This window comes from Pimephales promelas, chromosome 16 (genome assembly GCF_988280905.1).
Source record: "Pimephales promelas chromosome 16, fPimPro1.hap1.1, whole genome shotgun sequence".
In the NCBI taxonomy this organism is placed as follows: domain Eukaryota; kingdom Metazoa; phylum Chordata; class Actinopteri; order Cypriniformes; family Leuciscidae; genus Pimephales; species Pimephales promelas.
The window spans coordinates 30883318-30910002 of NC_142784.1; the positions used below are offsets into that span (position 1 = coordinate 30883318).

The 26685-nt window shown below is 38.4% G+C and overlaps 1 protein-coding gene and 1 pseudogene across 5 annotated transcripts in view; both read right to left on the bottom strand.

The window, feature by feature from the left end:
* LOC148973379 (NACHT, LRR and PYD domains-containing protein 12-like) overlaps positions 1-26398 on the bottom strand; it is a 39308-nt gene extending 12910 nt beyond the window's left edge. For 2 of the 5 annotated variants that reach the window (XM_089121493.1, XM_089121492.1), the window contains exons 1-8: positions 26278-26398; positions 22081-22196; positions 21788-21904; positions 21474-21515; positions 18912-20729; positions 18347-18517; positions 16442-16612; positions 6221-6391 (exon numbers count right to left, since the gene is read on the bottom strand). In XM_089121493.1, the coding sequence (XP_088977619.1) occupies positions 6221-6391; positions 16442-16612; positions 18347-18517; positions 18912-20729; positions 21474-21515; positions 21788-21904; positions 22081-22139 (2549 nt within the window). In that variant the 5' untranslated portion in view covers positions 22140-22196; positions 26278-26398. Of the gene's footprint in view, positions 1-6220; positions 6392-16441; positions 16613-18342; positions 18518-18911; positions 20730-20890; positions 21005-21473; positions 21516-21787; positions 21905-22080; positions 22197-26277 lie in introns of those variants that run through there. The other 3 variants (XM_089121494.1, XM_089121496.1, XM_089121495.1) reach the window with 3 other exon arrangements.
* Positions 4882-5535, bottom strand: LOC148973380 (uncharacterized; annotated as a pseudogene).
* Positions 26399-26685: the final 287 nt, after the last annotated feature.

Consider the following 26685-nt stretch of genomic DNA (forward strand, 5'->3'; position numbering starts at 1 on the left):
TCGCGTCAGATTAGCGACGGCTAATATCCGATACCATTTTAAGTGTACTTGAATGAGGGGGCAAGTTATTTCCGACTAGAATCAGCAAACGCTGTTTTAATCAACCTAGTTTTGGGTGTGCCCATATTCACTGTTTTCACTGCAGTGCATAACGGTCTGAAACGATTCGGATTCGTTCACCTGAAGCGTGTTCTCGGTCAGTAATAACAAATAGAGAACAAAACAGCGCTGGTTTCAGTTGTTTCACTAGTTTACTTTGAACTAGGCAGCACGGCCCAGACCAGTAGATAACGAAACGCAAAGCTTAAAAGAGTCGCGTTTACACCCGGTACCGGACACTATTATTAAACAGCGTTGTGACATCTAGTGAGAAGCGTTTCAATTGGACACTCCTCTCTCTTACAAACCACAAATCACTCAATGATTTTATCTAGTTTTAAATTGGATGAAACAGCCTTAACATTCCCAATAAATGTGGAATATTTATATTGAATACTATGTTATAGTCATTTATATTGCATTAGATTTATTAGGGGGGTAGAGGAATATATAATTAATTGTGTGTATAATTTTTAGGCATTTTTTTATACAGTGGTAGTGAGCCTTGCATGGTTACAAAGTCTCACTGTCAGGATATTTTAATTTAAGCCTATAGTAAATTGTGTACACTGTAATGATGAGAATATGAACAGTGAGATGCCCTGTCAACTCTTCCTTTCTCATTTCACCTCTGCATTTCGCTTATTGTCAACAACAGGTTAATAAAAAAAATTGCTTTGTCAAATATCTGTATCTCTTTTAAATAGTTAACTGTAAGCTTAACTGACCTTAAAAATAGTCATACATATTTTGTTAATGCATACATTCTCTTCGTGATATATGAATGGGCCTTTGTTTATGTTTATTGGGTCACAAAGATTTATCGACTTTAAAATGTGGGTCCCCAGAAAAAAGTTTGGGAAACACTGTTCTAGAGAAGGCATTCAAGGGGACTTGTAAAGATATCTCTGATTGTACGTGTGAATACGGCAGATCTTAGATATTAAGTCAAATTACCTCTGAATTGGTTATTGGAACTGACGGGGGTGTGTCGTGCGGGCTTTGAGATAAGTACTGCAGAGCGATATTGTGTCCTGATTACGGATAAACTAAAAATCAGTGTCGAATTGAATAATCAAACATTCACTAACATTTAATGATACACGGATATCATTGAAGCCTATTCATTTTATGGAGTCAGATGAATAAACGAGTCAATACATATAAGAAAATATATTGTATTTAATCTTGTTGTGTTGCGTGAAGGAAAGGCAAGAAATACGCAGAGTAACCTTCTCTTGCTGATTGGATGCCGTATTTGGGCCAATTGAGCCAGGCTTTACAGTATAAAGACTCCTGCTCTGCACCACACTCTCGGTACAACCTGTTTTTCCCATGCCACTTTTATCCATTTCCACAGAATTCCACTTAGGTGCACATTGGAACTACCTCTTTCCACTTAGGTGCACAGACCTCCATTTGGTATTCTGGTGGGTTGATGGGTTGTATGTCTGATGGAACTGACATAGACTCATGCCTTTTTGCATCTGTATGCGTTTCCTCCAAATATCTCTCTAGCTCAACCCTAGATGCTTTTAAAGTGCCATTCTTCTCACTGGTGAATAACTTCTTTACGAATTTGAATGGGTCTTTATAGAAATTAGTTCCTTCTTTTTGTACCGTTTCCGTAGGCACTCAGATCTGCGTAATGTTGCCAGCTTATCTTTAATGGCCCTTTGCAAGAGATTGAGTCCCTCCTTCTGACTTTGTTCTGCTGTTTTCCATTGCTTCCTCAGCTCTCTCCTTTCTCTAACTAACCCTTCAATTTTCTGCTGCCATCTAGACATTCCAAGAGTAGTTTGTACTTTTTCCTTCCTTTTTTCCACACCAAACCACTAACTTCCATATGCGTAAATGATGTCCCCAAATTTTTCCAGCTTCTTTTCAAATGTACCAGTTAATCTTTACAATGCAAAGCATAGGAAATCTTTGCAAAGCAAAGCAATCTTTCCCATGCAGTTTTCTCACAAGCTCTTGGCCATCTAACTCCAGGCCTATGCCCGTTGAGGTTCTTTTCTCTCTTATGCTGGTTAATCTGACCAGGTTCACAAGTACGAATCTATTCATCACTAACTGTGCAAGCCCTCCTCTCGTCAATGACAGGGGTGCTGATATCCTGCGAGCTGTGGTTTGCTTCCTGACGCTGGATTTCATTCGACTGACTTGACTGACTTAAGTATTGATCAATGCGAGGCCCTTGTCCCTTCTCCTTTAAGCATTTAATTTTCCCTTGATGAACCTTCAAACCCCTGACCGTTGTCACCTTGCTCCAGCCACAGACACAAACTTGGAGTTCAATGATTTTACAAACTGCAGATCTTGATCTAGTCTTGCTCTCCATACTCATATCCGTTTCCATTCCTAAGTCGTTAACCATGTTGTCCAACATTGAGTCATCTTCCGCCTCCATTCTTGCAGACTCTAGGGTTATTTTTCTCTTTAATTTCTCAGAAGCCTTGGGCAGGTGTCTCCATCATCCTGTAAACACGGAGCTGGATACTGCCGACAAGGGTAGCTAACCCTTACCAGCCCCATTGGGGTCTCTTTCCTCCTGTCAGCTGTCTCTCCAGGCTGTCACAAGGTCTTTCCCTTGTTACAAGTTAGTATCTTGTAAAACAAAAATGTATGAAGTTAGTTTCTTGGAAAAATCTATTTTAAATATGCAAATGAGCTCAACACTAGGCCTAATTGACTTATGGCCAAGAAGCCATAAAGTCACAAGTAGACAAAACAGGTGCCAAATAACTAGCACATTCATGTCTATTCAGTAAGTTAACCTATGGAACCTCAAACTCTCCCTCCAACGTCAACAGCTGCAAACTTCCATAGTCTTCGGGTCTTTTACCAAATGATGGAGTGAAAAGTGAACATATAGACCCAAAAGACTGCGGGTGGCATGTTTTGGATGGGAGATTTATGCCAATAATGACCGGTCAGCTTAGCCTGACTTCGTCATACTCATATTCTAGTGAGAATATGAGTCTGAAACTCCTCCGTAGGGCTTTGATTATGAGGCGTGTCTTAACCGAACCAGGAAAAAAAACCTCTGCACTCAATTGGATAGTCGGAAATACCTACAACCAATCAGAGCAATGAAGTAAGTCAAATACTTTGCATAGCATAGCTGTCAACAACAGAACTTACTTATTTTAGAAGTAAAATAACAAGTGTTGCTTCTTTCACTTGGTCCTTCATGAGTGCGACCAAAGGAGAAACCACAACGACCACAGGCTTTTCATTACGTCCCATCTTCTTAGTGACCGTCAGAGCCAGCTGATAAGTTACACTTTGCCGAATATCTTTCCGATTGACAAATGCCTTGATTGCAGTTTTCTGTTTGTCTATTAAAATGAATGCACTGTTGATTTATTTCACAACAGACGCGTCAGTGGAATCTATACATCTCAATTCTCCAGCTGCAGTCATCTTTGACAAGCGCTCTTTGATAACGTGCTGATTACGTCCCTGCAGATCATCTGTCCATCATCGTATAAAGCCCGCCCTGGCAATTTGATTGGCGCGAACATTTTTTGCCTGATCATAATTACTCCTCAATGGATCGAGTCCAGACCGAACTTCCAGACCAAAAAATGTTGTGGGCGGAGTTCGGGCTGGCATCCAGGCTACGGTCAGCCTGCTGCACCATCAGAAATTCTAGATGTAATCCGCTGTATTTGCAAGAAAGACTGCGGCACAAAGAGATGCACATGCAAAAAACATGGACTCCCTTGCACTGCCATTTGCGGAGAATGTTGTGGTACTAGCTGCACAAACTCAAAGTTGCTTGATTTATCAGATGAATATGACCCAGAGGGGAAGAACTAAGCAAAGAACAAACCAGGAACTGATATAGAGGGTGCCAGAACCAAGATCCACAGAGAAGGGGTCGAGGTTCCAGACTGGATAAAAATAATAATAAAAGAAAACACAAAATAAAAAACACCCAACCCTCCCCTGAGGCTTGTGTCCCTTTGTGACCCTGAAGACTATACCGGCGGGGGTTATACCCCTAGCAGGTACTACCAAGCCAGGCAGTTTTCAGGTTAGAGGCCAGTCTAAAAGCAGCATTGCCATCACCCATTGGCAGTAGGATGATTGGATTTGTCATACATATGAAGGGTGTTTCTGCCTATGCAAATTAGGACATGTGGAGCTTGTGTGCATATTCCAAATAATTTCAAAAGAAACTTATGATACAAAAAAACTTACTTTTCATGTATACTTTTACTTTGTAAAGTTGTTTCGTGGTAGAAATAAAGGAAAAAAATTAAGTCTATTTGGGTGTATTTTGGGCATATTCGATTAGTGTATAGCTCATTTGCATATTAAAATTAATTTTCAAAGAAACTTGCAATACAAAATAAAATTACTTTTCATGGATACGTTCATGATTGTGTAAAGTTTCATTTTGATAGGAGTAAAGGAAAAAAATAGCCCCGTTGGGGTGTATTCTTGTCTGGCCTTATAGACAATTTTGCAAGATGTAAACAACACTGGTCCAGAAACACTTCCTGTTTCAGTTTGTAACCGTTTTCTTTATTTCACATGTAAAGAAAACATCTTAAAGATGTTTTTTAACTTTTTGATTCAGTTTTACATGTTCTGTTGGTTTTATTTTATCCCAGCTTTTGTGTAGTGTTAAAAAACTGAAACAGGAAGTGCTTCTGGACCAGTGTTGTTTACATCTTGCAAAATTAGGACTTTTAGTATGTTATTCTGGAGACCTTATAGAAATGATCTATGCTGCAAAAAATTATTTTACAATTAGTCTGTCGTAAAACGCTACTTTGCCTGGACTACTGTGACAGACATGATCTGTCTGCTCTTCAGCCCGGCCTCTGACAGCATTTGAACTGCAGTGCTTCTTAATGAATGGTTGGTGTATCTTTTGGATAACCTGACTGCCCCGCTGATGCGCGGAAGCATGTTTCCTAGATAGTTCACACCCATCGTTGGAATGTCAGCAATCTCTCCTGTCAAGCTTCTCCTGTGGGGCTTTCAGTGGATGAAGATAGAAGGATGTGGCATCAGATGGGCATTTGGTGATGTACTTTCTGAAACTTTTAAATGGGCAAAGGGGTCCCCTGGATTGGCAAACATGAATCCTCGGTAGCAGTCTTTTTTGGGATCGGTGGGCTTTTTGTGTTTTTTTGTTTCTGCATTGTAAGACAAACAAATATAGTCCTCATAATTTTCGTCTTTTTTAATGACAAATTAATGCTTTCTTAATTTTCGATTTCCTTCACGCCCCCTCCTTGCCAGGTTCAGCTGAATGTCAAACCAAACCTTGCGAACCAGCCCAGCGGCTGTGTGTGGTGACAGATACAGAGAGTCCAAATACAACATTGATGTTGTATTTGGATAGCGGTTCAGTTCAGCTCGTAGGGAGAGAAAACTTGACACTGAATACTCTGCGCCGGATAGGTTTCGGAACATGGCATAGAAAGCCCGCAGCTGGGTATTTAAAGAGACTGCCCCATCTCTCTCTACTTTGTCCACAGACGTATTTTTGGCCTTAAGCCAGTCGTTAAACACATTGACAGCCCAAGCTGTTGTTTTTTTTTTTGTGTGTTTTCTTCGTGTTTTTCGCCCTCGAGTCTGTCTAGCTGTTCTTCGCTGATTGTTTTATGTCTTTTGTGGTTGTCTGCTGCCTTTGATGTCCTCTTCCATTTATTTGTTTTTTTTTCATCTGGGCTATCCAATACTGCCCTTGCCCAGTTGTTAAAATTTTCATGTTCAATATTCAAATTTACTTCCGGAAAATCAAAATAGTCTGTCATTTTTTTTCTTGTGATGAACTGTATGATTCTATTTTCCGTTATTACATTTAACTATGCGCAGTGATATGGAACTGTAATGCGGTCAAGACCTGCCTGGAACTACTTTAGCAGTGCGGTTCCCTGAAAATAATTGCACACCTTAGAACGTTCTCAACCAATCAGAATCAAGCATTCAACAGCCCTGTAGTATAAATGAAATTAACTTCATCGTCAGACAGAGCAATTTGTGCTGAGATTTGTGTGTTTAGCAACACATGATGATTTTAGTCATGAAATGTACATTAAAAGATTAATCTTACTGAGTACAATGATAGATGTGACTATAAAAGAGATGGTATTACCATAGTAACTCCAGTTTACAGTTAGGATCCTCCAATACAACAGAGAGACTTTTCACTGAATCTCCTAGTTTACTCCGTGACAGGTTCAGTTTCCTCAGGTGTGAGGGGTTTGATTTCAGAGCTGTTGCCAGAGCAGCAAAACCTTCTTCTGTGAGACCACAATCTTCCACCCTGTAGAGAACAATGACACACACTTCACTTTCTCAGTTCAGTTCAGATCGGTTTAGCAGTGAATCCATTATTAAAAAGGTAAAGTACTAACTTAAAGGATGTTTTGTTCAATGTCTGATGGATCAGGGTCTGTATTTAATCTGTTTTAATTACTACATTTTACGGTTATTTATTAGGGCTGGGTACACTCTAAAAAATGCTGGGTTGTTTTAACCCAACTTTGGGTCAAATATGGACTAACCCAGCCGTTGGGTTAAATTTTTACATTACATTTTTAACCCGACATTTCAGGTTTGTCCATATTTGACCCAAAATTGGGTTAAAACAACCCAGCATTTTTTAGAGTGTATCGATTCACATTTCAATTTCGATTCGATTTCGATTCGCAAGCTCTCAGTTCGATTCGATTTCGATTCTCGATTCGATTTTCGATTCTCGATTCCTGATTTGATTCTCGATTCAACTATAATGAAGATGTAATAAAAATCCTATATTTATAATTTATAAAAAAGAACAGTGGACATAAGTTTACTAGTGGTTAATTAATACAAGAAAATTAAGAGCCATAAACCTATATATAAAACACTTTTTATTTTAGGTACACTAAATGCATACAAAGATTTTGATGCAATATGCAAAAAAGAGTCGCACAGTCGCACAGAACAGTCGCACAGCTTGATCAAACAGTATCATGTTATTTTATGTTTAAGATAGATAAATATATAAATATTTAGACATTTTTTACATTGATCTTACCTAAATGTTAATGTATTTTTTTTGTTAAGAGTTTATGTATGGATGCTTGATCTCAATCTTTGAATTAAATTGAAAAAAGTAGCACAAATAAATTAAGAGACATTTTGGGGTAGTTTTTTGGGTCAGATATACTACAGAAACTGAATAAAGTAATCCAATGTAAAATAACACTGGATAGTCTTTTTAGTCCAGACTGAATTAAATACAAAGGCTATTAATTCTGATTGCTTATAATTAATACTATATTCTGTTGTTATGACAACAGAATTAATGACTGACACAAATGGCTGCGTTCACTTTAAGAACTAGTGTGCGAATCCATTACTTTTTCATTAACTTTCTGTCACACGCGTTTAATGCTAATTTAAGACATTACCGACTGTCTTTACGAGGTTACTCACCAAGACCAGAGTTTTGACATAATGTCGCGTGTTTTAACTGTTAAAGCGATATAATCCAGGGATAAAACTTTTGTTTCTGGCGAGCTGTTTGTGAGGCGGATTTAGGCTGTAACGTTACTGTGCACGCAGTGAAAGAAATCTCTGAGAGTGCGCAAGCACGGGATGGTTTAACATTGCTTGAGCAAATGAATGATAAATGTTAGTTATGTTCATAGGTTACGATGCAATGCTGGCCCGATTGTGCAAGTGAATATTCCGCCATGTCCCGACTCCTAAACGCGTGTGTGTATCGACAGCTGCAGCGCTTAGCGCTTGCCTAGTGCAGAGAGACGAGAAGATGCAGCACCGCGTCCGGGAGCCCTTTATATGGAAAAACATCGATTCGTGGCCGTTGAGAATCGATTTTGAATCGACCACATTTTAAAAAACGATTAATCGAAAAATCGTTTTTTTTGCCCAGCCCTATTATTTATATCTGTAACAATATGTCTGAAGCATTGATTTGTTTATGAGAGATAATTTCAAGCTGCAGTCCGTAGCTTTTTTGGGTTAAAAATTATCCAAAGTAAATTGAGCAAGTACATATCCAGCCTGTTCAAAGCTCTCTGTTTGCCGTAGCTCAATTAGCTATATTGTATATATTGTAGCTATATTGAGTCATTACGTCACATCTGTACACACAAAGAAGGAGTCTCGGCTAGTAGACTATATTGAGTCATTACATCACATCTGTAGCCTACACATAAAGAAGAGTCTCGGCTAGTAGGCTATATTGAGTCATTACGTCACATCTACACACAAAGAAGGAGTCTCGGCTAGTGTAAGCTATATTGAGTCATTACGTCACATCTGTAACACACAAAGAAGGAGTCTTGGCTAGTATAAGCTATATTGAGTCATTACGTCACATCTGTACACAAAGTAGAGTCTCGGCTAGTAAACTATATTGAGTCATTGCGTCAAATCTGTACACATAAAGGAGAGTCTCGGCTAGTATAAGCTATATTGAGTCATTACGTCACATCTGTACACACAAAGAAGGAGTCTCGGCTAGTATAAGCTATATTGAGTCATTACGTCACATCTGTACACATAAAGTAGAGTCTCGGCTAGTAGACTATATTGAGTCATTACATCACATCTGTACACATAAAGAAGAGTCTCGGCTAGTATAAGCTATAATGAGTCTTAACGTCACATCTGTACACATAAAGAAGAGTCTCGGCTAGTAAGCTATATTGAGTCATTACGTCACATCTGTACACATAAAGAAGAGTCTCGGCTAGTATAAGCTATGTTGAGTCATTACGTCACATCTGTACACATAAAGAAGAGTCTCGGCTAGTATAAGCTATATTGAGTCATTACGTCACATCTGTACACATAAAGAAGAGTCTCGGCTAGTATAAGCTATGTTGAGTCATTACGTCACATCTGTACACATAGAGAAGAGTTTCGGCTAGCAGACTATGTTGAGTCATTACGTCACATCTAAACACATAAAGAAGGGTCTCGGCTAGTATAAGCTATATTGAGTCATTTCGTCACATCTGTACACATAAAGAAGAGTCTCGGCTAGTATAAGCTATATTGAGTCATTACGTCACATCTGTACACATAAAGAAGAGTCTCGGCTAGTAGACTATATTGAGTCATTACGTCACATCTGTACACATAAAGAAGAGTCTCGGCTAGTATAAGCTATAATGAGTCTTAACGTCACATCTGTACACAAAGAAGAGTCTCGGCTAGTAAGCTATATTGAGTCATTACGTCAAATCTGTACACATAAAGAAGAGTCTCGGCTAGTATAAGCTATGTTGAGTCATTACGTTACATCTGTACACATAGAGAAGAGTTTCGGCTAGTAGACTATGTTGAGTCATTACGTCACATCTGTACACATAAAGAAGAGTCTCGGCTAGTATAAGCTATGTTGAGTCATTACGTTACATCTGTACACATAGAGAAGAGTTTCGGCTAGTAGACTATATTGAGTCATTACGTCACATCTAAACACATAAAGAAGGGTCTCGGCTAGTAGGCTATATTGAGTCATTACGTCACATCTGTACACATAAAGAAGAGTCTCGGCTAGTATAAGCTATATTGAGTCGTTACGTCACATCTGTACACAAAGAAGAGTCTCGGCTAGTAGACTATATTGAGTCATTACGTCACATCTGTACACATAGAGAAGAGTCTCGGCTAGTATAAGCTATATTGAGTCATTACGTCACATCTGTACACATAATAAAGAGTTTCGGCTAGTATAAGCTATATTGAGTCATTACGTCACATCTGTACACATAAAGAAGAGTCTCGGCTAGTAGACTGTATTGAGTAATTACGTCACATCTGTACACATAAAGAAGGAGTCTCGGCTAGTATAAGCTATATTGAATCATTACGTCACATCTGTACACATAATACAGAGTTTCGGCTAGTATACGCTATATTGAGTCATTACGTCACATCTGTACACATAAAGAAGAGTCTCGGCTAGTATAAGCTATATTGAGTCATTACGTCACATCTGTACACATAAAGAAGAGTCTCGGCTAGTAGACTATATTGAGTCATTACGTCACATCTGTACACATAAAGAAGAGTCTCGGCTAGTATAAGCTATAATGAGTCTTAACGTCACATCTGTACACAAAGAAGAGTCTCGGCTAGTAAGATATATTGAGTCATTACGTCACATCTGTACACATAAAGAAGAGTCTCGGCTAGTATAAGCTATGTTGAGTCATTACGTTACATCTGTACACATAGAGAAGAGTTTCGGCTAGTAGACTATATTGAGTCATTACGTCACATCTGTACACATAAAGAAGAGTCTCGGCTAGTAAGCTATATTGAGTCATTACGTCACATCTGTACACATAAAGAAGAGTCTCGGCTAGTAAGCTATATTGAGTCATTACGTCACATCTGTACACATAAAGAAGAGTCTCGGCTAGTAAGCTATATTGAGTCATTACGTCACATCTGTACACATAAAGAAGAGTCTCGGCTAGTATAAGCTATATTGAGTCATTACGTCACATCTGTACACATAAAGAAGAGTCTCGGCTAGTATAAGCTATGTTGAGTCATTACGTCACATCTGTACACATAGAGAAGAGTCTCGGCTAGTAGACTATATTGAGTCATTACGTCACATCTGTACACATAGAGAAGAGTCTCGGCTAGTATAAGCTATATTGAGTCATTACGTCACATCTGTACACATAAAGAAGAGTCTCGGCTAGTAGACTATATTGAGTCATTACGTCACATCTGTACACATAAAGAAGGAGTCTCGGCTAGTATAAGCTACATTGAGTCATTACGTCACATCTGTACACATAATAAAGAGTTTCGGCTAGTATACGCTATATTGAGTCATTACGTCACATCTGTACACATAAAGAAGAGTCTCGGCTAGTATAAGCTATATTGAGTCTTAACGTCACATCTGTACACATAAAGAAGAGTCTCGGGTAGTATAAGCTATATTGAGTCTTAACGTCACATCTGTACACATAAAGAAGAGTCTCGGCTAGTAAGCTATATTGAGTCATTACGTCACATCTGTGCACATAATAAAGAGTTTCGGCTAGTAGACTATATTGAGTCATTACGTCACATCTGTACACATAAAGAAGAGTCTCGGCTAGTAGGCTATATTGAGTCATTACGTCACATCTGTACACATAGAGAAGAGTCTCGGCTAGTAGGCTATATTGAGTCATTACGTCACATCTGTACACATAGAGAAGAGTCTCGGCTAGTATAAGCTATATTGAGTCATTACGTCACATCTGTACACATAATAAAGAGTTTCGGCTAGTATAAGCTATATTGAGTCATTACGTCACATCTGTACACATAAAGAAGGAGTCTTGGCTAATATAAGCTATATTGAGTCATTACGTCACATCTGTACACATAAAGAAGAGTTTCGGCTAGAATAAGCTATTTTGAGTCATTACGTCACATCTGTACACATAAAGAAGAGTCTCGGCTAGTAGACTATATTGAGTCATTACGTCACATCTGTACACATAAAGAAGGAGTCTTGGCTAGTATAAGCTATATTGAGTCATTACGTCACATCTGTACACATAAAGAAGGAGTCTTGGCTAATATAAGCTATATTGAGTCATTACGTCACATCTGTACACATAAAGAAGGAGTCTTGGCTAGTATAAGCTATATTGAGTCATTACGTCACATCTGTACACATAAAGAAGGAGTCTTGGCTAATATAAGCTATATTGAGTCATTACGTCACATCTGTACACATAAAGAAGGAGTCTTGGCTAGTATAAGCTATGTTGAGTCATCACGTCAAATCTGTACACATAAAGATGAGTCTCGGCTAGTATAAGCTATATTGAGTCTTAACGTTACATCTGTACACATAAAGAAGAGTCTCGGCTAGTATAAGCTATATTGAGTCATTACGTCACATCTGTACACATAATAAAGAGTTTCGGCTAGTATAAGCTATATTGAGTCATTACGTCACATCTGTACACATAAAGAAGAGTCTCGGCTAGTAGACTATATTGAGTCATTACGTCACATCTGTACACATAAAGAAGGAGTCTTGGCTAGTATAAGCTATACTGAGTCATTACGTCACATCTGTACACATAAAGAAGGAGTCTTGGCTAATATAAGCTATATTGAGTCATTACGTCACATCTGTACACATAATAAAGAGTTTCGGCTAGTATAAGCTATATTGAGTCATTACGTCACATCTGTACACATAAAGAAGAGTCTCGGCTAGTAGACTATATTGAGTCATTACGTCACATCTGTACACATAAAGAAGGAGTCTTGGCTAGTATAAGCTATACTGAGTCATTACGTCACATCTGTACACATAAAGAAGGAGTCTTGGCTAGTATAAGCTATATTGAGTCATTACGTCACATCTGTACACATAAAGAAGAGTCTCGGCTAGTAGGCTATATTGCGTGTGAGGATGCTTGAGGTGGAAATTTATAACCTTTTCTCACAGCACTTGATTTAACTAAACTTAGCAATTTGATGGCAGATCCAGAAAGGTCCAAAGGACAATCACCAATGACAACTGGACATTCACCCATTGTAAAATGCAAAAGAGATATAAATATCGGAAGGGCATTAAATGCATTAAACACAATGCTGATGTTGAACATTACAAGCGACTGTTGGATTTAATCATCGCAATTTACTGCAATGATTTTTTTTCCTTCGTTGGAACTAACTAACCCTTAACTAAAGGCTGGTTCACACGGGACGATTTTAAAATTGACGACTGATTTTCCAAACATGAGAGACCCCACACACGGCGATAAAAAATCACTGCTCTAACAGTTTTTGTCGTACAGTGCGCAGCCACACGGCATAATGGACACATCACACACAAACCAATTTGACTCCCGAGCATTCCCAGGTCAGAAGGAAAATCTCGCAAAATCCCTCGAGTTCAAACGTGACTTCAAAGTAAACAATCATGGCGGACGAAGAAGATGCAGTGGCGATAGTGTGTAGTTTGTTTTTAACGGAAAAGGAACTTTCTCAAAAGAACCGGACCATCAGACTTTCTGGTGCGCCATACCGCCGGGCGCCGGCTGTTTTGATTTTGTTTCCCACCGGTGCTTCCTCTGCGCCTTGTCACCTCGCTTTCTGATTGGCTACATGCCACAGTTCACAGGTTGCGTGCTCGTTCGTCCCCAGGGGACACCACACACAAGGAAAAATCGGGCCAAAAAAATCCAACATGTTGGATATCCCCGATTTGAGATCGGAGCGGTCCCGGCATCCTTCTGAGCAGACGGGAGCAGTCTTAACACACCACACACGGCAGGAATATCTGATCAGATTATTTTACGATAATCGGAGCATCCTTAAGATTGTCGGAAGCGGTGAATCGGGGCTAAAATCAGGCTAATAATCCTGCCGTGTGAACCAGCCTTTAGGGACCGCTAATGCCTGGCTCACACTACAGGACTTTTAGGACGATTTATGCCCAGTTTTCCCTCACGAGAATCGGAGAAAAAATCTTGCTGATTACATTGATCGGTTCCGATGTTCGGCGCAGATTATCTGGTAATGTGAGGCTTTCACAGATCGAATATTGCACCTCCCGATCTGCTCTCACACAAATCGGGCTCGCTCCGATCATATCAAACATGTTTGATATTTATCGGGATGAGCAAGATTGTGATTAACGTCAGTACTGTCTAGCCATAAGAAACAGGCTGTCGTGGTGAAGGAATGTCCACTGTTGTTATTTTGAGTGACTCAACAGCGCGATATGCAGTATTATCTTCATTTATTTATTTATTGCTAAATAAATAAGTGTTGTGCTGTGGTCAGCAGGCACGAAGACGAGTATATGTCCAGTAATAAAAACGAAACTAAATAGCGCATTGAAGTGGAGTAAACAGAAGATACAATGTCAAAATAAGGGTCCACATAGTATAATAACAGAACATAAACCTGACAATATGCTTTTTATGCCATTATAATATAACAGTTAGTTTTGATCCTCGAATCTCACTTTACTAAAGGCTTTCTGCTGATATTTTACCACTCGGCATTGCTCGTCTCTGCGTGTTATAGACAGGCTATTCAATCAAATTGCAGCAAAAATATTCAAAAAATGCAGATTCAGTCAAATATAGATGTAATGAAACAAGCTGTTATTTATTTTAATATTTCATTGTAACTTTGATCTCCACTTTACAAGGCTCAGCAGCATTGCGGTGCATGGGCAACGCGAAACTGATGCTTCACTTTATTGAGATCAATAGCATTTTTTCATTGTACTGACCAGAGCTGACGCCATTCATTAGAAATAGCCTAACCTTAAATGTTAAAAGGATGATTAAAAAAAAGTTCTCTTTCCTTGGTCATGGCAACCTTTTCACGGATTTTACTTGATATGAGGGACAGCTTTTTTGTTTATATCCGCTTTTCTGCTTCCGATCTGCTGTGTGAGATCACTTCCTCTGGCACAATAATCTTAATAAAATTGTGTAGTGTGTGATGCACCGCGATTTTCAATTTTTGTAGTGTGAGCATGTTTAAGATTTGAGGGAAGAAAATCTGCAAAGATTCTCTTTAAGTGTGAGCTGCAACCAGATTTCAAAATCTGTTTTAAAACTCCTGTAGTGTGAGCCAGGCTTAACATAGTCTCAGCCTCAGACGTCACGCCCACGGAACGTTGGCTAAACGTCTGATGCATATGGTACACTTAACTGGAAACACTTCAGGAATGTCGAAGTCGTCATCTGATTGGTTGAATTTTATCGGATTTCCGGGGGGCGTCAGTGTCGCGTTTATTTTCGGTCCGCCGGAAAACAAAGCGCAGAAGTGTGATTGCAGAAGAAAAACTGTTGTGTTTATGAGTGACAATGAGCATTAATCAAGATCAGCTAAACGTAGTTGTATGTCACCTCCTATCTATTATGGAAGATCAAGTGAAGTACTTAATTGTGAAGGGGATATCAGCCGCGTTTGTGGGCAAACATGAAACAACAGACGCTGACATCGCAGCTGGCCGAGATTCAGTATTCATATATAGGGCGCACACTGGATTATAAGGTGCATAAGATACTGCAGAGTCAAACGTTTGACTGCGAGTATTCAATGTGCGGCGGCTCGCTGACAGCTAACGTTACAGCTGGCTGTTTTGAATGAGACGAGCCGGTTACTGTGAACGGGGAGCGCTTTATGAACATAACTGTGATGCACAAGCAGCGCCGGGGACAGTGTGTCTGAGTGAGCGCTCGTGAGCACGTGATTTACGCACATAACCTGATTTATACGAGGTTGAACTGGCCGTGTGACAAAGCGGGCATAAGATGGACATGAGCGCGAGTTCGTGGTTGAATTTAATAACGCGGACCGTTGTTAACGAGCGCCTCCGGTGACTGCTGCTGACTGACTTGTTGCACGCCGGTCTGATGTTGTGGGGACATTTCCACGCCCCGAAACGTGACGCTGAATGAAACGAACTGTAATTGGTTGTTTGACATGTCGGTCAAACGGCCTTATGGGCGGGCCTTGGCCAAAGAAAGCTGCTATGAATTCCAGACCTTCAGCCGTCAGTCTGAAGGTCTGGCTACGCGAGACTAGGCTTAACACGACACCGTTCCAACAGAAAACCCCCAACCCTTAATGCGCTCCGGCCTGTTTATTCACGCGACAATAGTGCCTGGCGGCTCGAGAAAGCAAACCTTGAAATAGGTTCCAAACAAAGTGCAGGCGTTGAATAATAAAAAAATAAAGTTTATCATCTCTGAGCAAACTTTAAAAACGCGAAAATGTGAAAAGGCTAATGGTGTGCACATGCATATTACGTGTTTAGTCTATAGGTGTGCGCATTTGAATATATATTTGCACAGGTGTGTAGTCTTTCTCTACAAATTGACCTCAACAAACTACCTGTCTGTCCTTAAAAATTCATAATACAGAAAGAAAAAAATCTATTTTTTTCGTATCCATGCGAACTGGAATCATAGTACTCTGAAAGTTTTTCCAGATGGTACAATCAGGGTTAGACAGACAATCTTTTCCTTCATTAAAAATCAATTAATCAATGAAGATCAGAAAAATAAACATTCAACATCACTCTTTCCCTCAATAGTCTGTAAGAAACTATGGTCTTTATGTGACTGAGCTGCATATTTGTTCCTCTTCATACCCTTCAATACACTGACATTCTGTGTTTTTCTTTGATTCAAGTCTCTTTAAAGTCAAGAAACTGAAATGTTGATTGTGATGTGAAAGTGTGTATTTAAGTGCGACTCAATAATTTACAGCTCAATCAGCTCACAGCAGCAGAAAGAGGCTGAACACTTCAAATATACTTTTCATATGTGAGAGTCAAATATGATCTTACCACAGTATCTCTAGTTTACAACGAGGATCCTCCAGTACAGCAGAGAGCTGCGTGGCTGAATTTCCTATTTTATTCCCAGACAGATCCAGATCTCTCAGGTGTTCAGGGTTTGATTTCAGAGCTGAAGTCAGAGCAGCAAAACCTTTATCTGTGACGCCACAATTACACAACCTGTAGAGAACAATGACACACTCTTCACTCTCAGTTCAGATCAGTTTAACATGTACAAAAAATAAACTGACTAACCTTGATTTACAAGTCATAATTCTATACAGACTATTTACCCTTGTGCATCATTAAAAAAAAGTTACACATATGTACATAGAGGACAAATGCCCGGTGATGTCCCTGTCAAAAAACTGTTAGAAATTTGAAGCTTGGGAGCAAAGACTTAAGTTTGTTATAATTTTAAATTTTCAAGACCCATGGCAGATTATTGCAGAAGTAAAAAAAAAAAATGTAATAAGTACATCCAAAAAAGGTTATATAAGTTTAAGTTTATGAAAATTATTTATAAATGTTATTTTATATAAAATACATATTTTATGAAACAAGTTGAACTCTAAAACGTCTAGAAAATCAAAGCAATGAATCTAAATTGTGTTCCAAATTTGAGGTTGATATCTCAAAAAATAAGCTTTCAGTAAGATTTTGTTTGGGCGCAGTATTAGATTTTACCCATTGGGTGCCAGCAAAACTCCACTGGTGCACAAAGTAATTGGATTTGTTATTTGCAGTTGAGTTCTCAATATTACAAACACAAACACACACAAATATATTTTTAGTATAACACGTATACTAACCACACTCTGACATCAACACACCCACAAAAATATCATTGCATATTTTTTTCCAATTGGCTCTATAATATGTCGAAGCAGAAAACAGGAATAAATTGAGTATTTGGTTTATAGGCCAAACCTGAAAAAATGGCACCATCTGATAAAAAAAAAAAAAAAATTGTAAATAATTAACATTTTGAAGTCTTGCCAACCGAATGAAAGTCTCTTAACAAAGATTGCATAATTTTATTGTTAAATGGCCCTGGTATTAAAAATTGCAGTTATAATGGGTTTCAATGGGGACATTTTTGTCCAAATTGCGCTGGAGTATTTTGTTTACCTGCAAAATAGATTTTTTTAAAGGAAATGGGGATGAAATAGTAAAATTACAATAACAATACACACCTGTGCCAGAATTCATGCAGTTAGCATTAACACAGGCAAAGTGATAAAAAAAAGGACAAAACTGTCCATAAGGATGCACAAGGGTTAAATATTTCTAATTGATCACTGTCATAAAAACAATGAATAACAAGTTAATTCAAAAAGCTTGTAACATCTTTACAGTGAATTTGACCTAACGTTGCTAGTAGGTCTAATAATAAAATTAAGGCAAATAAAATAGACTAGAAACTTAGACTAATGCAGTCCTATTGGAATCCAGAGGAAGCTTATGCAGCGACTGTCTTCCACAACCAGGCACTGCACAATATTTTGTATTGCTCGGTAGCTCGATCCGGTTTGTCATCACAAGGTAGGCATCTATGTTATTTAGCTATGCGTGTAATGCGCAAATCGGTGGGCGGGGCTAAACCGGCTGTGTTGAGTAGGCGTTGATCTTCTTCTGCGGGGGTGGTGTTTTGTCCTTTTTCACGTCACAGTTCCCCGCTTTGAAAAACAAGTCGTTTGCTGAGCCTGGTGTCAATAAAAGCTTTTATTGGACTAACAAGGATGTTTTCAGTTACAGGATATTCTTATAATATGACGACCTCTTAGATGTCAAAAGCTCAAGGAAAATTTGATTTCTCAGTTTATCACCCCTTTAAGTGTGTTTAAAGAACAGCCCTAAAAATGACAGTAAATGACACTTCTTACCATGTCAATATCGGAGAGATGATCTTACCTCAGTATCTCCAGTTTACAGTGAGGATTCTTTAGTACATCACACAGCAGATTCACTGATTCTCCTATTTTATTCTCACACAGATTCAATAGTCTCAGGTGTTCAGGGTTTGATCTCAGAGCTGAAGCCAACGCAGCTAAACCTTCTTCTGTGAGACCACAATTCCTCATCCTGTAGAGATCAACGACACACTCTTCACTCTCTCAGTTCAGATCAGATCAGTTTAGCAGTGAATCCATTATTAAAGAGAAAGTACCAACTTAAAGCACAAATCAATATGTTTGATGGATCAATTAAGAAAGAAAGATAAATAATATTTCCTTATTGCACAATGTCATTGGTTTAAAAAATGACAAATATTTCAATTACTTTTTTATATGCAAAAACATTTTAATAACTGATACCTGAATTATTTCTTCAGACTTTAAAAATGTATGGTGTTACTAATTAAAAAAAAAAAATACTAACCACTAAACTCTAGACAACATCTGCAGTACTGGAGATTTGTAAACTTTTATTTTCCTAATGTTTTAACAGTGAACTGATTGTTCTCACTGATACTTACAGAACTGATCTGGATTCTTTAATCACAGGAAGCAGCTTCTGAAGAACATTTAGTTGTTCAGTTTTATTGTTTGTTCCAACAAAATCATTAAGATTAAACTTGTCCAGCTTCTTCTCTGATGTCAACAACACAAAGACTAAAGCTGACCACTGAGATGAAGAGAGTTTGACTTCCTTTATTCTTCCAGATTTCAGATACTGTTGTATTTCCTCCACTAGTGAACGATCACCCAGTTCATTCAGACAGTGGAACAGATTGATGGATTTCTCTGGAGAGTCGATGGACTTGATCTTCTTCTTGATGTATTTAACTGTTTTCTCATTGCTGTCAGATGTTCGTGTCTGTTTCATTAGTGTTTGTAGGAGAATCTGATGAGACTCCACTGACAGACCCAGAAGAAACCGCAGGAAAAGGTCCAGATGTCCATTTTTACTCTGTAGAGCCTCTTCCACAGCTCTCTGATGCAGTGCAGATAATAAAACATGTGTAGACATCTGTTGAAACCAGTCCTTAACTTTAGATGGCAAACTCTGTTTGGTGATTGGGTGATTTGGGTCAAACACATTTGTGTTGTTGTTTGTGAAGGAGATATGCACATATAGAGCCGCTAGATGTTCTTGAACGCTCAGATGAACAAAGCAGAAGACTTTCCCCTGATACCAGCCAGACTCCTCTCTGAAGATCTGAGTGCACAATCCTGAGTACACTGATGCTTCTGTCACATCAATGCCACACTCTCTCACGTCTTCCTCATAGAAGATCACATTGCCTCTTTTCAATTGCTCATATGCCAGTTTCCCCAGTTTGAGGATCAGGTCTTCATCGGTCACCTTCTTCTCATAGTCCTTCTCATGTTTGATGTTGGTCTGAAGGATCAGGAAGTGTGTGTACATCTGAGTGAGAGTCTTGGGAATCTTTCCTCTCTCTGTTTCGCTCATCATCTTCTCCAGAACAGTGGCTGAGATCCAGCAGAACACTGGGATGTGGCACATGATGTAGAGGCTCCTTGAGGACTTCAGGTGTGTGATGATTGTATTGGCCAGACTCTGATCTCTGACTCTCTTCCTGAAGTATTCCTCCTTCTGTGGATCATTGAAGCCTCGTACCTCTGTCACTCGATGGACACACTCAGACGGGACGAGATCGGCTGCTGCTGGTCTGGAGGTGATCCAGATGAGAGACGAGGGAAGCAGATTCCCCACAATGAGGTTCGTCAGCAGAGCGTCCACTGAAGCTGATTCACTCTCATCACACCTCACATCGCTCTGAAAATCCAGAGACAGACGACACTCGTCCAGACCATCAAAGATGAACAACACTTTATATCTGTCACTGGATATTTCTTTAGTTTCAGGGAAAAAGACATGAAGAAGATCTGCAAGACTGAGTGTTTCGTCCTTCTTCAGATTGATCTCTCTGAAAGGAAGTGGAAATATGAGCTGGACGTCCTGATTGTCTTTCTCTTCAGCCCAGTCCAGGATGAACTTCTGCACAGAGACTGTTTTTCCAATGCCAGCGACACCCTTTGTCAGCACAGTTCTGATGGGTTTGTCTTGTCCAGGTAAAGGTCTAAAGATGTCATTGCATTTGATCGGTTTGTCCTCTGTTGCTGCTCTCCTGGATTGTGTCTCAATCTGTCTCACCTCATGTTCATTACTGATGTCTCCACTCTCAGTCTCTGTGATGTAGAGCTCTGTGTAGATCTCATTCAGGACTGTTGGGTTTCCCTGCATTCCTGTTCCCTCATACAGACTCTCAAACTTCTTCCTCAGATTTGATCTAAATGTGTTGAGGACTTCAGCATGATTATAGTGATGGCTGTAAAATCAATACGACAGAACATAAGTACAAGAGGTACATGTATAGAGCCATAAAAAGAGAGGGCTATTTTGTTTTTTATATAATATATTATATATAATGCAGAACGCCTAGATTTGTTTATAATGATTTTTGAAAAAATACAAAATCCTGTATTTTACCCGATGCCAGGATTAGTGCTTTCATTAAAGTCTTGTGGTTGATTCATAGACTCGACATATTTCCTTTTTTTTTTTACAGACAGGTTCTGTTACGTCTGATTCGGGTCGCAGGATTCACCTTAAATAGCAGAATAATCAGATACTTTGAAAGTGAATTATGCTACTAACTGAATAATTCTGTAAACAGCTTAGTTGCTGTTTTATATTCGAAATATACAAAAAGGATGATAAAAGTGGTGATAAAATGCTAATACTGTAAACACACATCGATATCCATTTTATATTAATGTGCTTAATGTTATTTAGCTTGGTAGCCATAAACCACAGATACAGTGAGGCGAATGAGATGGATTACTTGATGAAACGAATGTTTATAGTGATTATTATTAATAAATGCAGCTATTTATTTAATATATATATATATATATATATATATATATAATATGCAAGCAGTAACCTGACCAATACAATGTAAGAACATCAAACCTAGTTAAAAGTACCATCAATTCACCATGCAAATTTCCTGTGAAAAAACAAAATAAAACGCAATATTTTTAGTATATACTTAAATTAAAAATAACACCTGAGATTTGGCGGTGTGTCTCCACTCTTAAGTACATTCAAACTGTAACAAAACAGAAGATCTGTTAGATGGTTTAATCAACCTTTAAAATAGAGTGTTACTAACTTAGTTATTAAAAAATAAGTTAACAAGTTTTATTTATTTTTTTACAGTGCATTACCAAATTTGACTGTAGAAAAGCTGTAACCTGAACAATACAATGTAAGAACATCAAACCATGTTAAAAGTACCATCAATTCACCGTACAAATTTCCTGAGGAGAAAAAAATGTCAACAGTGCAATATTTTATATATACTGAAATTAAAAGTAACACCTGAGATTTGGCGGTGTGTCTCCACCCTTTAATTCGGGTGGAGGATCCATAGACCAGTCACTCTTTATGGACACACAGCTGGGCTCTGGAGAATCTGATCTCTTCTGCTGGACTGAACTGTAATACAGCAAATAATAGGCCTTGGTGATGTCAGATGAAAAGCTTTTTTTTCCAGAGCCAAAGCAACCTTTTCATTTTTGAAGATGTCCACTGTAGTCTTTCACAATAAAATCAGGAAGAGTGTAATAATAATGTAAAAATGGTTGATATTATGTTGTCTTTATTGAGTCAACCTGCATCCTGGAGAACAATCTCCATCTTCAAAATCTCTGGATTTTTGTACATGACTCATTCTGTCCTTGTGGTTCTGCACTTGTGCATCTGAGTAGTCTGATCTCCTCCACTGATTCTGAATGGAAAGGACAAAAGCACTAATTAGTAGTTTCTACCATTTCCTGTTATGCCTCATTTTAAAGGAGCATTTCACCCATTTCAACATTAATCTTTATTGAAAGTGGATCATATATGTAGTCGAAATGTAAAAGAATTTTTGAATTTGGTGCCCTCTTGACAGAGAAAAGACCGAGGGGCGCATTTGTATGTAAGACAACAACTCCCACAATGCACCGCATTGCACAGCTCCGCAAGCCACACCCACTAATTCGGAACGGCGCTCACATCAGAGAATTCACTCTTCCGTCTAAGGCAGTAATTCTCAAAGTGCTAGTGGTCCGCGAAAAGATGACCTAAACTAGGCAAGTGTTTACAAAATCGTCACTTTTTCGCACGTACCAGTGTGATCAGTCTTCTTGGCTGATCCCTGGAGCGTACGATCACACCGGTGTGATTAGAATGTTCAGTGCTTCACGTCAGCAACTGCTAAATTCAAACTTGCTCTCGCGCGCTGGCTGGCGCTAAGCCAGAGACGGACGCACTCAGAGCTGTCATATAACACAACTATTGAGTGTTTTCAATGTTTATTTTAGGTTTCAGACATTTAAATACACATAAGTACTAGCAAAACAATGATTTTGAGTTTGTAAAATACACACTGATGTCTATGGAAGCGGCAATAATCCTTTCAGTTATAATAAGACAACAACACGTTTTATTCATATCAGATACACATTGTGTAAGTAGCTTTACATTTGACCCTATTCTTCTCCCAGTTCACCAGCCAATTACTATCATGTATTTCGTGAGAAGTGGAGGAATTGACGTTGTAAATCCAACAGATCTGTTTCTCTGAACTGAAAAAGATCTAAAAGCTCAACTAACGCGATCGTTATAAAGATGTTTAAACCACGTCAAACCCATCCACTTGCACATATTTGACAATCGGAATATCAGTGTTTCATGTTATAGCTAATACATTTATGAATATTTTTAACAAAAAAGGAAAAATGACACAAAAGCAGATCATCCTTCATTCAGCGACGTGTTTTGGTTGTGCTGTGTCACGTGACAAGCAAAGACGCGTCACCATGGAAACATTAAAGTGGCAAGTTCTAAATAACGGTCGCCTTGAAAAACTCACGCTGGGGGGTCAGTTAGAATATTTTAAACTTACGTGTGAAAGGGTTAATAAACTTAATTACCAAGCTTTAGCTTTCAGTAAATAAAAAAATTATTCATAGGCAAAATCAACCTATATCAGTTGACCCTATGTTTACTTTCTTCACTGACAGAAAAATGAAAAGCCTATATCAGTCAAAGCTCAGTTAGGAGTTAAATTTAAACTTAAATTTAGCTTATCCTTACAACCTTTTTTTGTTTGTTTGTTTTTTTGTGTGTGTGTGTGTGTGTGGGGGGGGGGGGGGCGTGTTAGAGTGGGATTTTGTTAGGTGGTCCTCAGAAAAAAAATGGAAGAAAGTGGTCCTTGGGCTGAAAAAGTTTGAGAAACACTGGTCTAATAAGGCTAACGTTAGCTGTCACCAGAGTTTGAAATTCATTTCACACAAAATGTCTAGTTAGTTGGCTGTGGCGAGCAGGACGATCGAGGGTGAGGGACGTAAGAGGAGGAGCAAAAGTGTAAAATGTTATTATTCAAATTAGAAAGCCGGGGAATGATCCTACTATGGCTTCTAATTATAGGCCAATTGCTTTGTCATCTCACCTAGGTAAGGTAATGGAGAGAATGATTGTGGAGAGAATGACCTTATATGTTGAGTCTAGGATTTGATAACGCCTTTCCAAAGTGGCTTCAGGGAAGGAAGGTCAATTATGGACTTAGTTATTAAATTGGAGAGTGATATAAGGTTCTTTAAGCTTCTTTAATTCAGACTTTGGTCTGCTGCAAAGTCTGAATTAAAGAAGCTTGATGTTATTCAGGGTTTGGCCCTCAGGATATGTTCAGGAGCAATGCGAACCTCCCCTATATCAGCGCTTCAGGTTGAAGTAGGTGAAATGCCATTTGAGTTGAGGCGACTACAAATGTCATTGTCATATTATGTTAATTTAAAGGGGCATATGGAAGACCATTCAACTAAAAGTGTCCTCATTTCAACATGGGAGCAGGCAAAAAGTAAGAGAGTCGTTTAGTGCAAGTATACATGAAAAGGTAAAAGAAGCGGCTGTAGAAGAGTTTGAATTTGTAGTCTATCCCCCACACCCACCGTGGATGATAATGCTTCCCGACGTTGATATAACGTTGCATGAAAAGATTAAAAATTATAAGGGGGATAGTGGTCAAATGGCTATGAGGTATGTGGATAACTGTGCAAATCTTTACTGATGGGTCAAAACAGCCAGAAACAGGAAAAGTAGCAATTGCATATGTGATACCAGAGTTTGCTATTAATTTTTCTGCAAGAGTTTCGGATCATTTGTCAGTGTACTCAGCAGAGCGGATAGCAATTGTGATGGCGTTGCAGTGGGTAGAACAAATTAAACCACTGAGCAAATTGACTTTGCTTCATTGTATTCAATGGGGGGGGATGCATGTAAAGTTTCTTTGGGTTACGACCCATGTATGGTTGGTAATGAGTTGGCAGACAAGTTTGCTATACAGGCTTTGAAAGCGACAAATGGGTCTATTCTGTGTAAAATATCAAAGTCAGAAGCTAAGTCAATGATTAAATTTTTTTTTAAAAAGTTGTGGCAAGATAAATGGGATAGGGGAGATAAAGGGAGGGGTTTTTACATTATAAATCCTGAGATTGGTCAGGGTCGTCTGGTTATAAAATGTCGAAGAGAAGAACAAATTTTTACAAGAATGAGAATAGGGCACACTGGACTAAACAAAACATTACAGCTAGTAGGAAAACATAAGTCAGGAAATTGTGAGATAATGTGCCAGAAACAGTGGAACATGTCTTTATGATGTGTAAGAAATTTAATAGAGAAATGGTTTTAATTAAAAGGAAAATAGAGGGTGGTGGGGAATGGTTTATCTTTAGAGATATTTTGTCTAAGGATTCCGATCATTTTATCAGAGTAATAAAATATATGTTTGACTTTTTAAAGAACACTGGGATCATTGACAGTTTATTTATTTTTATTTTTTTATGTAAGCCATAGTGATCATCAAGCACAATTTATCTGGAGGGTGGTAGTGCGCTAAGTTAGTCCGCATCCGCCGTTAGGCAGCCAAAGAAGAAGAACAAGAACAACTGTTTGTTTGGAAAGACTGCCACATTGGAAAGCAATGATGTGTTGCTGATATAGCTATAATTAGCTACTGTGCTACAATGATTATGGTCAATTTTATTTAGGCTCAGTAAGTAAAATATTCATTTAATTTTTAACTTAAATAATTTTATTAATTTACACTTGGGGAGCAACTAAAGACGCAGAAAATAAAAGAGTATACTGATGAAAAATTAGAGTGGTTTAGTAGTTATTAAAAATTCAATGTTTCACGGTAGCCTGCATTAGGCTACTCGCTGAGGTAGGTGGTTGCAATGGTATCATTTAGAAACTAATAATACAGAAAAAACGGTTGTAGTGCTTGTTAATGTAGCAACTAACGTTATTTTAAGTAACTTGAGGTGTGAAACTTCAGTATAGGTCTACTGTGAGCGTTTTAAAGTAAACTTAGCAGCTTGAAATAAAGGGAAAAGGCAGTGTGAACATCATGTAACCCTTACAAAAATAATCTTACAACAAATGTAGAAATAAACAACTGAACCCAGTTCGTAGTTTAACTTTCAATAATGTGCCACCAATTTGCGTAAAATTAAAAATAGTATATAATAGGCTAGCCCACACTACACAAACATGTTTGCTAATAAACAGAGTTAAACTCAAAAACCCAAAGCTAAAATTGACAACGATTAAGATTACGTGCAGTATGATTTGATATGGTCATAGCCCGTCTAACGGACATTCTCTGAGGTGTCACTATACGCCTCATATCATCGACCAAGACGAACCGCTTTTGTACGGTGACCGCAGTTTACCACTTAGGTTATAGTTCCAAAATACGTACTAAACTAAAAGCAATCTTCAAGAACGCTTTTGTGACTATAATGATGAGATTTGGTACTTACTTTTCTCGAAAATGTGACGCAGATCTATTTTTAGCAGGCTAAAACAAAATGGCACACATGTGACATGAGTCCAAGTCAGGTCCAAGTCTGTCTATGGTCCCAGTTGGGTTATTAATAACTTTCGATTTTAACTTTGGCCAAGTCATAACAACAGTGGAATAAACCAGTTTCAGAGGGGTGCTTTCACCAATAAATCGTCAGTGTTTTGCCACAGGGAAATAAATAAAAAAAAATATCTAGAAAGTTGTTTTGTAAATCAAAATAGATTTTTTTAAAGAGGCTTGTCAAGTAAATGTTTGAAATTATTCACATTACAAAACTTACGTAGCTCAGCTCCACCACAGTCCCAATTCAAATTTGGCTAAACTGGTGCAATTATTAAAATATTCCTTACTATAATCTTTCCTT